General features: G+C 47.9%; 2 protein-coding genes across 2 annotated transcripts; one reads left to right on the top strand and one right to left on the bottom strand.

The window, feature by feature from the left end:
- Positions 1-304: 304 nt before the first annotated feature.
- Positions 305-3,464, bottom strand: LYPD4 (LY6/PLAUR domain containing 4). The gene is made up of 4 exons (XM_007942955.1): positions 3,398-3,464; positions 3,066-3,209; positions 746-1,072; positions 305-507 (listed from the first exon to the last, which is right to left on the bottom strand). The coding sequence occupies exons 1-4, from the start codon at positions 3,462-3,464 to the stop codon at positions 305-307; spliced, it is 741 nt and encodes a 246-aa protein (XP_007941146.1).
- Positions 3,465-9,097: 5,633 nt separating this feature from the next.
- On the top strand, positions 9,098-13,818 carry DMRTC2 (DMRT like family C2). The gene is made up of 8 exons (XM_007942954.1): positions 9,098-9,321; positions 9,405-9,550; positions 9,834-9,910; positions 10,192-10,375; positions 11,179-11,305; positions 12,000-12,060; positions 12,176-12,350; positions 13,706-13,818. Exons 1-8 carry the CDS (start codon positions 9,098-9,100, stop codon positions 13,816-13,818), a joined length of 1,107 nt encoding a protein of 368 aa, XP_007941145.1.
- Positions 13,819-14,611: the final 793 nt, after the last annotated feature.

Raw genomic sequence — 14,611 nt, 5'->3', positions numbered from 1 at the left:
CTGAACCCAGGCTACCGTTCAGGTCCCCAGAGGAAGAGGGAGGAGAAAACCATTTGAGTTTCTCCTGGAACAATGTCACTTGACTAGATACTCCCGTCCTCCCTTCCCCAGCCCCCACTGTCAATCTTCACTACACGTGCTGCCCGGGATGCAGCCCCACCTGCCTGAGCCCTCTTGGTCCTCTACACACTTTCCACACCTCCACAACTCTCATGGACCACAGAACAAACCAAAAACACAACTTCTGTGACTTTATTTGATCACTGCAAAGGGGTCAGGGTGTTTGTCTGGTCCAACTGCATCATCAGTCCCTGAAGGTAAGCAGGAGGCCTAGGAGGATGCCCCAAGCAGGACCCCGACTGGAAGCCTCTGCACCTGCAGTCTGGGCCTTCTCTAAGACGTTACGAACCTCGGTCACTCGGATGCTTCCTACAGTCCAAAAATCTGCTAAAAGCTTTTGATAATCACGAGTACAGCCCATAAGGAGGAAAGTAGTATTGAGCAACCCTGTAAGAAGAGAGAGAGGAGTAAGAATGCTTTAAAAACTCACATGCCCTGACGTTCTTTCAAGATGCCCTTCAAAAACCAGAAACCTGCTCTCAAACGAAGACTTGGGTACCAGGTGCCTTACCTCTTCCTGGCCAGGAAATTCATGGGCCTGAGCCATTGCAGCCCCCATCCCATCTCCAGAGCCCATGAACCTGAAATAGGCGAGGCATCTGATCATGAAGTGGCCTCCTCTCACCTGTCTGAAATTTTAAGGTGGAACTATAACATCTCGAGGCATTCTGCGGGCAAGGTTCAGTGGTGACGAAATTTGGGAGGCAATCTTTAGTGTGCTCGCCCACACAGGTTGGGCAACTATGAGAAGAAAATTCTGTAAACATGGCAGTGCTGGCCTTGAGTTTCACGATAGGACCCAGATTAGTCAGGTTGTTGCAGAGGTATCTCCGGCAGACATGGCTATAGGAGGCAATGGACACTCCGGGTGGTGATACGAGGTAAGAGATCTGTGGGGGGTAAGACAAGGCTGGGGTGCAGCCTTTAAAACCCACAACTCCTTTTTTGGTACCTGGGGAGCAGAGAATTAGAGAGTTCTGATCAGGGCCTTTGGTCCCACCCAGACTCCACCCTCCCACACCGTTCTTCCTGTGCCCACCCACCTGTCCCACTGCCATCTTGGCCTCTCCCCCGGTGTCTGGTCACTGCAGCTACAAAGGCTGGATCCCCACTAGCATCTCCCTGTTCTCCCTGCAGGAGCCCCTCTGCCCCTCTCTCCCATTTACTCTGCCCTTTTCTTCTCTCCCAGATTGGGATCTGCCTGCCTCCATCCTGCCCTGTTAGCTCACCCACGCCACAACCATCTGAGTCTCCTGCCACTGTCTTGACGTTATCCCCAAAGATACAATGTGGTAAATATCTTGACTCCAGAGTCCCTCGGTGCTGGGAGTGCAGCTGGGGGCCAAAATAATGAGCAAAAAGACATATCTCAAACCCACCCCCATCATACACCCATGGCCATATATAAGGTTGGCAGATGACATTTTTACATACATATTTGTATGTGCAGTAAGAATGTCTATATAACTAGAACTAATGGGAAAAGTTATGATAATTTCTTAGGCACAGTCAACAACCCTGATGGTGTTGTTGGACCTGTGGACTCAGGACCATGGTTGCGGGGGATATCAAGCTCAATTGGCATAACACTCTTCACAAAAACATTGTTCTACATCTGTGGTAGTTATGTTTGTGTGTCAACTTGGCTGGGCCTGGTTGAGTGGCTGGACAGCTGGTGGTAGTTAATCCCCATGAGGAGACTGGCAATCAACTCCATGGTGGGATCTACCACAAGCACCTGGGTAGCTGTCTTTGGGATGTGGTCTGCTTCCTGTATATAAGGAGAAGACTTTGGGTATGGTCTCTAGCCTATGGCACGCTTAAACCCTGCATGTAGCCGTGTCGTTGCTCAGTAGCCTGCCATGTTCTGCCGACCTTGGGACCTACAATGGACTTAAGTTAATGGCCTGCTGTGTGGTTTGGTAACATCGGGACTGTGCCTTTTTACTTGTCAACCTTGGGGCTTCTCAGCCTCAGCAGCCAGCGGCTGTCTGAGTGAAGAAATGCCTGTAGCTCCAGTTGGCCGGGAGCAGGAGGCAGAGCTGGACCCCAAGGTTGAAGGACTTTCAACCAGCCCCTAGAGCCTGGCATTTTCAACTTGGACTTAAAGCCTACAGATTGTAAGAATAAACTCCTGTTTGTTAAGGCCATTCCATTTGTGGTATTTTCCTGTCAGAGTGGCACTAGGTAACCAGAACAACATCTTATTTTGATGTGTAACAAGTGGGTCTTAAAAGCTTGCATGCAGCCATCTAGATAAAACAATGGGTCTCTCCTTGTCCAGAGAAAAGAATGAAGAAAACCAAAGACACATGGAAACAATCAGTCCAAGGGACTAGTGGACCATGTGAACCTCAGCCTATATGACCATGAGACCAGAAGAACTAGATGGTGCCTGGCTACCACTGTCAATCACTTGGGAAAAGATCAGTGCAGGAGATCCTGGATAGAGTGGGAGAACGATGTGGAACAAAACTCAAATTCATAAGAAAAACCAGGTTTACCGATTTGATAGAGCCTGGTGAGACCCCTGAGATTATTGCCCCTAGCTACCCTTTGGGTCTGGAATTAAACTCACTCCCATGGCTTCCAGCCAAACAACTGACAGGCATATAGGGTGAACATTTACATCAGGCAGATACACTCCTTAGAACTATTAGTCATGGGAGAACAAAAGGGCAGTCTATACGGGAGATAGCTCAGGGTGGAGGAATGCATAGGAAAGAAGGACACAGGAAAGAGGTAATTACAGGGAGGAAGTGGACACAGGAAAGAGGTAATTACAGGAAGGAAGTGGGAAGAGAGTTGTTACACTGTGGGGAACTGCAGTCAATGTTATGAAACAAAATATATATGAACTGCTGTATGGAAAATGAATTTGCTCTATAAACTTTCACCCAGATCACAATTAAAAAAAAATTAAACAAACCTCACCCCCTTGTCACCTGTCTCGATGAACAGTAGTGTCTCCTCGCAGCCCTCTCTCAGCTGGCACACCATGCTCCTCATGAGATGCCAGTCCCAGTTGTGGAGAGTAACCGCTCTGAAGAGTGAGGCTGTTGCTTCGTAGCACAAAAGACCCCCAGTCCCTAGAGAAAGAATGTTTGTCCAGGCATCTGTCCCTCACATTGCCTCCTCCATCCCTGGACTCTTCTAACTTCTGGAACCTGGCAACCAAGAGCTTGGCCTCCCCAGACATCCAGCCGTCCTTCCCCAGCGACATGAATCCAGCCCCCACCCTCTGAGGCCCCAAAGCATCCAACCCTACACGACATACGAGGCAGAGTGGAGATGATCCCTAGGAGGCCGAGCACCTTCACAAGGTTCAAACACTGGGATCCCATGGTCTTGTGTCAGGGTCCCGGATGCTGGAGGTCGCTCTGGAACTAATTTCAGTCTAGGCTTCGATCTGGATTCTCCTTAGTCCTTGGATTCTCTGTCCACCTGCCACTGAGTCACCATTTCTGGAGAGAAAGTTGGTTCTGTGACACAGGCGCCCTTGGACCTTCTAGGATACTGCTCTTCCCGTCTCCATAGTCTCCCTCCAATTGAACCTCCACCCACCACCTAAGCTGCTCATAGCTCAGCTCTCACTTCCTCTCTAGGTCCTCCCACTGGAACACGGTGACTGTGGAGGACACTGGCTTATTCAAAGGGTCACTATTCTACTGGCTCTACTCCCACCAGAGGCAATGAGACCAGAATAACAAAGGATGCTTAAGACCTCTGTGTGTGTGGAAGGTAACTGGCATATTCCTAAATAACCCTTGGTTCAAAAAGGAAACTTAAAAGAACTTCTTGTTGTTGTTGTTATGTGCCGTCGAGTAAGACCCGACTCATAGCGACCCCTCCTTAGGTTTCCAAGGCAGTATCACTACGGAAGTAGATTTCCCCATCTTCCTTCCAAGGAGTTACTGGTGGGTTTGAACCGCCAGCCCTCTGGTTAGCAGTCAAGTGCCTTAGGCACTATGCCACCAGAGCTCTTTTATACCTTTAGTATACAAATATTATCAAAAGGAACATTTTTGGGATTGTTGAATGAGGGTTGTTGTTGTTATGTGCCGTTGAGTCAGACCCGACTCATAGCATCCCCTCCTTGGGTTTCTGAGGCAGTAACGCTATGGAAGTAGATTGCCCCATCTTCCTTCCGAGGAGTGGCTGGTGCGTTTGAACCGCCAGCCTTCTGGTTAGCAGTCAAGTGCCTTAGCCACTACACTACCACAGCTCCCTAAAATAACTCAGCACTGAATAATCAAGACACTACATGTCACACACATGAGTGCATATCAAATCTGATGAAAATTTAATAATGTCTGTAGTCTATTTAAGAGTCTTGTACTAATATCAATTTCTTGCTTATGTCCTACAATTACATAAGATGTCCCCATAAGGAAGCTAGAGAAGAGTTCAAAACATTCTATGTACTATTTTTGTAACTTCCTGTGACCCAATAATCATTTCAAAATAAAAAAGTGTTTTCTTAACTACATGTCAAAATTTGAGACATAATTAAAGCAATATTTAGAAGTAAATTTATCAGAAAAAAAGCATTTAAAAAAAGAATGTTCATAAATTACCTCAAGAAGTTGTAAAAAGAACAGTAAAGCAAACTTTCCCTCCCTTCCACAAAAAAAGAACGGAATAAAGATAATGGCCGAAATTGATGAAATAGGGGGGAAAAGATGATTAAAAAAACTGAATGTTCAATCTTTGTAAAAATTCCCATTCTTCAAAATGTTACACAGAATGTGTTTTGATTCACACACTTGAATGCCTTTGCATAGTCAATAAAACACAGGTAATCATCATTCTGGTATTCTCTGCTTTCAGACAAGATACTTCTGACATCAGCAGTGGTATCTTTTATTCTACCTTCTGAATCCAGCTTGAATTATGGCAGTTCCCTGTTGATGTCCTGCTGCAACCATTTTTACATTATCTTCAGCAAAATTTTACTTGCATATGATATTGTCCAATAATTTCTGCATTCCGTTGGATCACCTTACATACATGGTGATCTCATGACAAACACATGGATCTCTTCCAGTCAATTAGCCAGATGGTTGTCTTCCAAATGTCTTGGCATAAACAAGTGAGTGTTTCCAGCGTTTCATCTGTTTGTTGAAACATCTCAATTGATATTCTGTTAATTCCTGGAGCCTTGTTTTTCACCTATGCCTTCAGTGCAGCTTGGACTTCTTTCTTTGGTACCGTTAGTTTTTGACTATATGATATCTCCTGAAATGGTTGGACTTCAACCATTACTTTTTGTTACAGTGACTCTGTTTATTCTTTCCGTTTTCTTTTGATGCTTTCTGTGTCATTCAATATATAAGGATATTGGGTCTCTTGTGCACTGCTGTTCATGGAGTGACTTGGGGAAAGGGGTTATAGGACCTTGTGGACTTTGAGAAACAGAAGTGTTGAGAGCACTGATCACTGTTTCCGGTCTAAAGCAGCACTACAGGGAGGAATCTGGTAATACTTCATTTGGTTTACAAATACCCAATTCTATTCCTAGGTTTACAGAACAAATGTCTAACTGAGTCTACCAAGGAACATTTATGAGGATACAACATTATTGGGGTGGAGGTGAATGGAAGCAATCAATGTGTGGGTCCCTCCCCAAGTCCATGAAGCACTTAGAAGCAGCTGTTAATTGTACACATAACAAAGATGCATCTTAAAAGCACAGTGGCGATGACGCTAAATAGTAAATAACACATCACTTGCATAAATTAAAAATTCAAGCACATAAAACATTACACATTTTACAAGAAAATACAAACCAAGATATACAATAAACCAAAAAACCAAACTCACTGCCAGATCCGACTCATAGCGACCCCTTCTTGGGTTTCCGAGGTGGTATCACTACAGAAGTAGATTGCCCAATCTTCCTTCTGAGGAGTGGCTGGTGGGTTTGAACTGCCAGCCTTCTGGTTAGCAGTCAAATGTCTTAGGCACTATGCCACCAGAGCTCCCAGGATATACAGTAACCACCTTAAAATGACTGCCTATGGGAGAGCCATGGAATGAAGGTGGTGAATTGAGATTAGAGGAAATAACTAACTAAAACAATATAGAGGGTACAAAGTTAGTGGGCTTTGGACTTAAGATAGACCAAGGTCAGAATCCTTACTCCTCCAGTTACTAGTTGTGTTATCTGTGCAATTTGTTGAACGCTGAGTCTGCTTCATCTTTTATAAAATGGATTAATAATACATCTCATGGGGTCATTGTGAGAATTAGTAAGATTATTAATATAAAGTGCTGGGCATATGCTAAACTCTCCATAAATATTGGTTCTCCTGTCTCTGGCTCCACTACCTAAAGGATCAAGTTCACTTGGCATTCTGGCTCCTCCCCCAGATTGGCCCCAAACCATCTTTCTAACCTTTCCAACTTTATCTAGTACTGTTCCCCTGCACAGCAGTCCAGCAGGAGTCACTTGGGCCACCTCTTTCTGTCCAGAATGCCACAGATACACAGGTGATGTCTCAAAACTCTATGGCAAACAAAGCAGCTAAGACCCCCAGAAAAGATGGGGCACAGGAAGGGAAAATGAAGGCTGATGAAGGATCGTGCAGAGGGATTGGGGCAATCAGAAGAGATGGCATACAGCAGGGTGGGAATGCAAAACAGCAGAATCCAACAACCTGAACACAAATGGATATACAACCCAACAGACTAAACTCCTCAAGAATAAAAGGATGGCATGGTCAGAGGAAGCAACTCTTTGAATAGAGAACCATACACAGAGGGAGGGGCAAACAGGCGGAATGGTACCTTGAAAATGGAGAGAGGGGAGGACCAGCAGAGTACAATCAGAGCAAGGAAGTGAGGAGAGGAACATAAAGACAGGGCTGCCAGGGGGACAGAGACAGTCTCAGAGGGAGAGAGAGAAAAGGGGATCACATACAGAGGGCTGGGTGAGGAAAACGTGAAGCTAGGCCTAAAAGAGACGCAGAGAAGGCAACAAGTTCAGAAGGGAGCCCCCAGAACAGGGTGAAATCCTCGAGGGAGAGTCACACAGGCGTGGGAAAGGATGAAAAGACAGAAAAACTACAAAATGGAGCCCCCAGAGAGGTCTGGGGGAAAGGAGAAGGTAGCGGAAGGGGACAGGCAGGTAGGGAACGGCGGCGCACGGGGAGGAATGGAGTCTGAAAATCAGCAGTACAGATAAGGAGGGAGAAAATGGAAGTCAGGAAAATCAGAACACATGGACCAGGAGAGAGAAACAGGGAAAGGAGACGAACTGGGGGGGCAGGAAGTAAATGGGAAATCACGGGAGAGAGCGTGCATACAAGGAGAAGGGTAGATAAAGACTTGGGGTACAGGGGAGAGAAAGAAGAGAAAACCGAAGCGTCAACGCATCAAGGAAAAGCTGCGGAGCGCAGACAAAAACCCAAATAGACGGTGGTGTGTGTCCACGCAGCAGCGCCAGAAGGGCTATGCTGTGCGCATGCGCAGCCAAGCTGCGTTCAACGCCTGGGGTGGCGCCCTGTAAGCGGTTCCTTGGAGGAAGGGCTAACCCCAGTGCTGGAAGCAGTACTCGACGCCCTATTGGTCACCTCCTTCAAAAAAGGAGGAACAATCTGAGAAGGCAAGCCACAGGGGAAGGGGGAAGGGAGAAGAGGAACGGGTGAGAGATTCAACTCGAAGCGCTATTGGCTGGCCTGACAGTCTCGCACAAACAGAAGCGAGCGGGAGGTAAAGGGCAGGCCATCAGCTCTTAATCTCAAAGGTCATTGGATGTCTGCCTCTGTGGTGGTAGGCGGTGCTCGAAGCTGATTGGTCCCTGCTACAAGGGGCGGGAAAACAGCGCGAGCACAGCCGTTCCTCAGGCTACTTCTTTACTCGGTTAGGTCGCGTCTTCTTGACTGACTCTGACCCCGCTCGAGGCTGTGGTAACCTGAAGGCTGGCGGCGAACACCACCCCTCCCTCGCTGCCCTCTCTCCCCCATCTCTCTTGCCGCTGGACACCTCTCCAGGCATCCCCTCCCTTTGTCTCAGGGAGGCCCCTCTGGAACTTCTTGTGTCCCTCACCTCTTTCTCCCAACTCCACGCGCTCCCTGTGCCCCTCCCCCTCCCTGGAACCCTGGGGCGGGGCCGCTGCCCAGCAGTTGTGGGGTGGCTACTGAAAGTGGGTGCTGGCATGGGGAGGTGATGCTCTGAAGGGGTGGGGTGGGTAATGCATGAGAGTAATTGTTGTAAGCCAAGGAGCTTGAAATACTGGATACAACCACTACATGGGGTTTGAGTCAAAGACTGGATGTCGTGTGGGTACATAGAGGAATTAGTGCCTGAGGAGAGGATTTCTGGCTAAGATCAGGGCCAGGCGCAGGGAAGGGGCTCAATGTACATGGAAGGAAGGAAGGTAAATAATTATTGAAAATGAGGCAAGGTAGTCATGAGAATAATGTAATTACCGGGGGTGCAAGGGAGTATTCCGATTAAAAAGGGTGCAATAACAAAATGAGATTGAAGGAGTGCAAGGGGGAAATTGAATTGCAGGTCACACATAGACTAATAATAGAATCGAGTGTGGGTGCATAAAAATATTTGTAGGCATTGAATAAATGCTGGAAAGTCAGATGATAATTGTTGCAGAGGATGCCAGGAATATCTGTTGGATGGAACAGGGTCCTTGTGGAAAGGGAGGTGTGGGAATTGTTGCAGGGGGCATGAGAGTGTGAGTATGCTTGACACTGGGGTTTGTGACACATGGGGAAGTGTGAAGGTGAGCAAAAGGAGTACTTTCGGATTAAAAGGGCATATAAGAAAGGAAAGAGAAGAGGGATTTCTTAGGGAAAAGGTGGTCCTAGGAAGAAGGACATGTGAGGAGGGGATGAAAGCTGAGTCCAACGTGGGTGGGATAGAGAACTGCCTCAGCTGTGGCCTCCCAGAGATGCAGAGGTTGCTTAGGGGAAGACCCACATGGCTATGGTGACCTTCTACTCCTGCCCCTAGATCTATGGAATCCAATAAAATAGCTGCTGGCAACCACTGCCCCTCAGACTCTGCTACAGGGGGCGAGACCAAAGCCCCCCAGAGGACTGAGCTCATTCCCCGGAGAACTGTCAGTCGTTCTCCAACCTGTGCCCGCTGCCGCAACCATGGTGTCACTGCCCACCTCAAGGGACACAAGCGTCTCTGCCTCTTCCAGGCTTGCGAGTGTCACAAGTGTGTCCTTATCTTGTGAGTATGCGGTTGAGGGAGGGGAAGAGGACAAGCTGCCTCTAAAGGGTGGCTGATTTTTGACTCACAATCCCACCTTTTAGGGAGCGCCGAAGGGTCATGGCTGCCCAGGTGGCCTTACGTAGGCAGCAGGAGGCACAGTTGGCTCAGGGACTGATGAGAGGGGCAACCCCTGCCAAAGCTCTCAGCCGGGTCAAGAAGGAAGCTGTTCGACCAGTCGTTCTCCCTTGTGAGTGTCTCTGTCCAGGGATGGGCAGGGGTTCGAATGTGGAAAGCATAAGTAGAGAAAAAAGTTCCAGTTCTACCACTGAAGAGTTGTATGACCTTGGGCAAGGTATTTCTACTCTCTGGGCTCAGCCTCTCCAACTATAAAATGTGATCAAGTATTGGGAGGATGGAGTGAGATCTGGGAGTAGAAAAAAACCTTGGAGAGGTAAGAACTCAGTTTGGGAGTGAGGTAGGGTGAGGGCCAGGGGAAAGTCCTCACTAAAGTTCTCCCTGGTTCCTCACAGCTGGGAAGGAGAACATAGCACCCCAGCCTCAGGCCTCCCATGGGGCAATCCCACTGGCCTTGACACCCCCTGGGAAGGTAAGGATACTCTGGGCCCAGAGGGAGGGGCTCCCACCCAAGCCATTGCCCAGGCCTCCTCCTCTGTCTCCTGGACATCTGAGTTCTACCCCCAGCCCTGATGTGCTGTTTGTAATCTTGGACAAATCACTTCTCTTCCATTAGCAAAATGAAGGGGTAGAAATTTAAGACCCTCTAAGCTCTGATGTCTTGGGATCCTACCTACATCCGCAAACATACCCACTCCTCTCCCGCATGCTCAGCCTCATACCTGACTCCAATCTGTGCCCTTTGCCCCTCAGGAAAACTCCCATGGGCCTCTGCTCCTCAGCCGTCCCCCAGAAGCCTTTCCTTCGCCCTGGACTCCTCTACCTCCAGGCCCTTGGGCTCCTGGGCACTGGCTACCTCCAAGCCTGTCCATGCCACCCCCAGTGGTGTGCCGCTTGCTTTGCCAAGAATCTGCTGTCCCTCTGCATCCTTTCCCTGGTAAGATAGTCATTCAGCATTCATTCATTCAACAGCTATTTGAGGGTCAATGTGCTGCTCTATCGAGAGAGAAGAGGAAGGACACAAGAGTGAGGAGAGAGGGGACAGAAGCATGACCTCTGACCTCTGTACACTCTGCATTCCCCAACTCTCATTAGGCTTTGTTGTTAATAATGTATTTTATTTAACCCAGTGTATCCGAAATTTATCATTTTAACATGCAATTGATATAAAAATTATTAAAAATTTTTACATTCCTTTTGTTGTTGTTGTTATACTGAACCTTAGAAATCTGGAATGTATTTTATGCTTAACTAAAAAAAAAAAAAAAAAACCCTCAAAACCAAAAATATCCAAGCCGCTGCTGTGGAGTTGATTTCAACTCATGGCAACCCCACATGTTACAGAGTAGAACTGAGGTATGTTGTTGTCTTTGTTGTTATGTGCCGTCAAGTCAGACCGACTCATAGCGACCCCTCCTTGGGTTTCCGAGGCAGTATCACTGCAGAAGTAGATTACCCCATCTTCCTTCCAAGGAGTGGCTGGTGGGTTTGAACCACCAGCCTTCTGGTTAGCAGTCAAGTGCCTTAGGCACTACGCTACCAGTGCTCCTGAACTGAGGTATAGCACACCTCAATTAGGACTAGCCCCATTTCAAGTTCTCAGTAGCCACACGTGGCAACTGACTTCTATATTTCACAACACAGATTTAGAGACTTGATCAGTTTCAGGTTCTTTGTTTCTGTTTTTTGAAAGGAATGGCTGGTTGTTGTTGCTCTCTCTCTCCCTCTCCCCTCCATTAGGCTTTGACTCTGGCACCTCACTCCGCCTGCCCACTCATGGGCCCCTTCCAACCTGCTCAGGACCTCGCCCAATTTTGACAGCTCCTTTTTCTGGAGAGCCCCAAGGGCCCCCTGGCCTACCCCGCACGTGAGTAGGAACAGAATGCGGTATGTTTATCATGTGCCTAACATTGTGCCTAGCACTGTAATGGATGATGAAGAAGAAAAGGTCTCAGATGAATAGACTAGCTGTGAGACATTGGACAAGTAACTCTACCTCTCTGAGCCTTTTTTCCTCTCAGCAAATGTGGGACACTATCACTTGGATTGTTGGGAGAATTAGTGATACCATATGGAATATATCCAGCACGGGCGCTGCCCTCGAACAAATGGTGGCTACTGCGTCCACTTAACCAGATAAGATGGACTAGAATTGCCTGATGAAATGGGGGGGGGGCATGCTGGGGAGCACTGCAGAGAGCATTAGAGAAAGCTTCCTAAAAGTAGGCCAAGCTGGTTCTTCAGGTTCCCTGGGAATTGGGGGGACTGGGGGAGGAAAACCAAACCCTAGGCAGGGACAGTAATCCCAGTTCCTCCAAGTGTTTTGTAATTTTAAAAAACTGACACCAATGATTTCCTGTAAAAAGAAATTGGCAGAGATTTTAACTTTACAGAAAACAAAGCAGGCCAACACTGGGGAAGGGACTTGCCCAAGACCACGAAACCCAATGGCCCAACAGACAGCTTCCCAGATCAGGACAAGCAAAATCCTGCTGCTCTTTCTGTGCTTACGTTTCTGTCCATGTGTTTAACCTCCCTGGCATCTTCTCTCCATGTTTTAGATGCTCAACTCTGATCCTCCAGCCCTGTGGCACCCCAGACCCTCTTCTGCTGCAGCCCCAGGTCCTGAGGAAGTGGGATTCGGGACTCTGAGGGAGGGAACTAGGGGCTGCAGGAGCACTTGCAGGATGGGCAGAAGTGGGCATTCCTAGTGTGCTGCTCTTGTTTCCCATTGCAGGTCCCTGGAGCCTCTCACCTAGCCTGGACATCGGCCCCATCAGAACGGCAGCTTCAGAGGGAGGCAGCTGAGGCCCTTGTGGGGCTGAAAGATTCATCCCAGGCTCCTCGACTAACCACTTCTGTCCCCTCCAACCCTGCCTGGATCTCCCTGCTCCACCCCTGTGGTCCAGCAGGTAACCTGTTTCCTGCCTACAACCAGAGTAGGATGGGAGAGGATGGGATAGGGATGGTTGGGAGATGGAGGTCACTGGAGTGAGCAGACCAACCAAGGAGATAGGTGTTGGCAGGTTGAAGCTCTGTACGTGCAGACCTAAGCTCTGCAGCCTAGCCCCTGGGGTAGCACTTGAGGGTTGTTCACATCGAGCCTTGCACTCACCAGCAAATGAATAGTGACCCAATGTCAAGGAAAGTGAGGGCCCGAGAGAGGCAGGGACTTGCCCAAAGCCAGACAGTGGCAGAGCCTGACTCCTCACACTAGCCCAAGACACTCTCTCCAGACCCAGGCTGCCTGCTGATGTCTGGAGAGGAGCTGAAGATGTAACAAGAGTCAATCCTGGAAAGAGGTTTGATAACTGCCCTCAAGGAACTTCTGTTCCAATTGCGGGATGTGGATGCCTTCAGAAGGCACAGTGACAAGCCTGGAGAGAACTGGAGGAGACCTGAAGAATAAGAAATACCTAGGGAGACAGGATAGGAGCTCTGGTAGCATAGTGCCTAAGGCACTTGACTGCTAACCAGAAGGCTGGAGGTTCAAACCCACCAGCCACTCCTCGGAAGGAAGGTTGGGCAATCTACTTCTGTAGTGATACCGCCTTGGAAATCCAAGGAGGGGTCGCTTTGAGTCGGGTCCGACTCGACAGCACATAACAACAACAGGGAGACAGGATGGGAAGGCTGAGAATTCTCTAAAATGAGGGATTAAGCATGGTTTGTAGGTGAGAAGGGTATATTATCCAATGGTGAAGGTAAGCACAGTGCTTCCCTTGCTTACCAGATTATCTATAGTAAACAGTATTTTTTCACCACATCAAAGATTCTGCTTCTAGGTATGGCTGGCATGTGTCTCTCTCCCAACCCCACAGCACCTTCCTACAGATCAAAGCCTCTTTTCAAATCCACAGTCTGACAGGGATGGAGTACCCAGTACCTTGCTTACTGGGTAATCAGCTCCTGTGGGTAAGGAAACTGCCCTAGAGGAACTGCTGGAACAGAGGGAGATGAAGCTGGAGAGGCTTCTGATCCTGGAGGCCTGGCAGGTCCGGCTTAGGAGTCTAGATTCCACTGTGCATGAAGGGGAGCCAGGGAATGTTCCCAGACTAGGTAGGCACATATTCAGAGACCTGAGCTTCAGAAAGAGAAACACGGTGGCTGTAACGGAAGGATTGGAGGCAAGACTGGAGGTGGGAACATCACTGAGGAGGTCTGTGCAGTAATCCAAGTGGATAAGGATGAGGCCTGGACTGGGTGGTAGAGAAGAGGAGACTGGGGAAATAGTAGTGACCTGGCCTTGCCCCCTTCCTTCCTGCAGCTCCTGTTGGAGGAAGAGGCTTCCAGCCTGTTGGCCCCTCGCTCAGACCCAACCCAGCCCCCTCTGTTGCTCTGCATATTGGGCATCTAGGGTCTATCTCTCTCCTGAGCTAGAAACCCAGAAGTGGAGATTCACTGGGGTGAGGGGTGCACAGCCTGCTGCACTGCATATTTGGCATTGTGCTTATGGATTGATGCATGAAATTTAATGTAGTACAAGCTTCTGGCTTTTTTTTTTTTTTTTTTTTTTTTAAGCTTTCAAGTGCTTTGTTAGTCTTCAGTTTTTTTATAGCATGGGGCATTTTCTTGGCTGAGGATGGATCTTCTCTCTGGGATCTATTTAAATCCCCAATGAAGACACAGTTGTGCAGTTTAAGCTGACCAGTATCTAAATGAGTTTTTGCATGAGTTTATGTTCTAGGGCATTTATTTGACACGTGGCTCTGTACATACGTATGCACTTAGGTCTGTCTCCATGCATATCAAAACTGAAACATATTTCCATTTTGTGTGTAGGTTTGTGTGAGTAAACAAAAAATAAACATTTTTTGTTGTTTTGAGCCACTGAGATTTGGAGATTGTTTGTTACCACAGTCTAATCTAGTCTATCCTGACTGACAGAAAGGATTTATCCAATTCATTTTTCAGAATAAGAATCAGTTATTCAATAACCACATCAAATAAACACACACTTTGATTTCTTATTATGTCCAGACAAGAAAAAGTGGTAGAAGGAGATAATGGGAGATTATCTATGCCACCAGAGCTCCTATACTCAGTACATGATTATTCCCATGTTACAAATGAGACAAAAACTTTAAAGAGGTGAGGTGACTAGCCCAAGTGCTGGAAGGGAAATTTGTAGGCAAAGATCAGTGGCAATATGGAAACAATCAGTCCTAGCGAC

The sequence above is a fragment of the Orycteropus afer genome, unplaced genomic scaffold (assembly GCF_000298275.1).
Source record: "Orycteropus afer afer isolate SDZICR_OR568_19922 unplaced genomic scaffold, OryAfe1.0 scaffold00099, whole genome shotgun sequence".
NCBI classification, from domain to species: domain Eukaryota; kingdom Metazoa; phylum Chordata; class Mammalia; order Tubulidentata; family Orycteropodidae; genus Orycteropus; species Orycteropus afer.
This window is presented reverse-complemented; position numbering and strand designations above follow the sequence as displayed.

What these genes read in the sequence shown, in the direction of transcription:
- LYPD4 (XM_007942955.1), bottom strand. Translation starts at nt 3,464, where the DNA reads ATGGGATCCCAGTGTTTGAACCTTGTGAAGGTGCTCGGCCTCCTAGGG. An exon ending in GATCATCTCCACTCTGCCTC is followed by an intron (nt 3,210 to 3,397) that starts GTATGTCGTGTA and finishes TTCTTTCTCTAG; the next exon opens with GGACTGGGGGTCTTTTGTGC. An exon ending in CACCTTAAAATTTCAGACAG is followed by an intron (nt 508 to 745) that starts GTGAGAGGAGGC and finishes CTCTTCTTACAG; the next exon opens with GGTTGCTCAATACTACTTTC.
- DMRTC2 (XM_007942954.1), top strand. Translation starts at nt 9,098, where the DNA reads ATGGAATCCAATAAAATAGCTGCTGGCAACCACTGCCCCTCAGACTCT. An exon ending in CACAAGTGTGTCCTTATCTT is followed by an intron (nt 9,322 to 9,404) that starts GTGAGTATGCGG and finishes CCCACCTTTTAG; the next exon opens with GGAGCGCCGAAGGGTCATGG. An exon ending in CCCTCTGCATCCTTTCCCTG is followed by an intron (nt 10,376 to 11,178) that starts GTAAGATAGTCA and finishes CCCCTCCATTAG; the next exon opens with GCTTTGACTCTGGCACCTCA.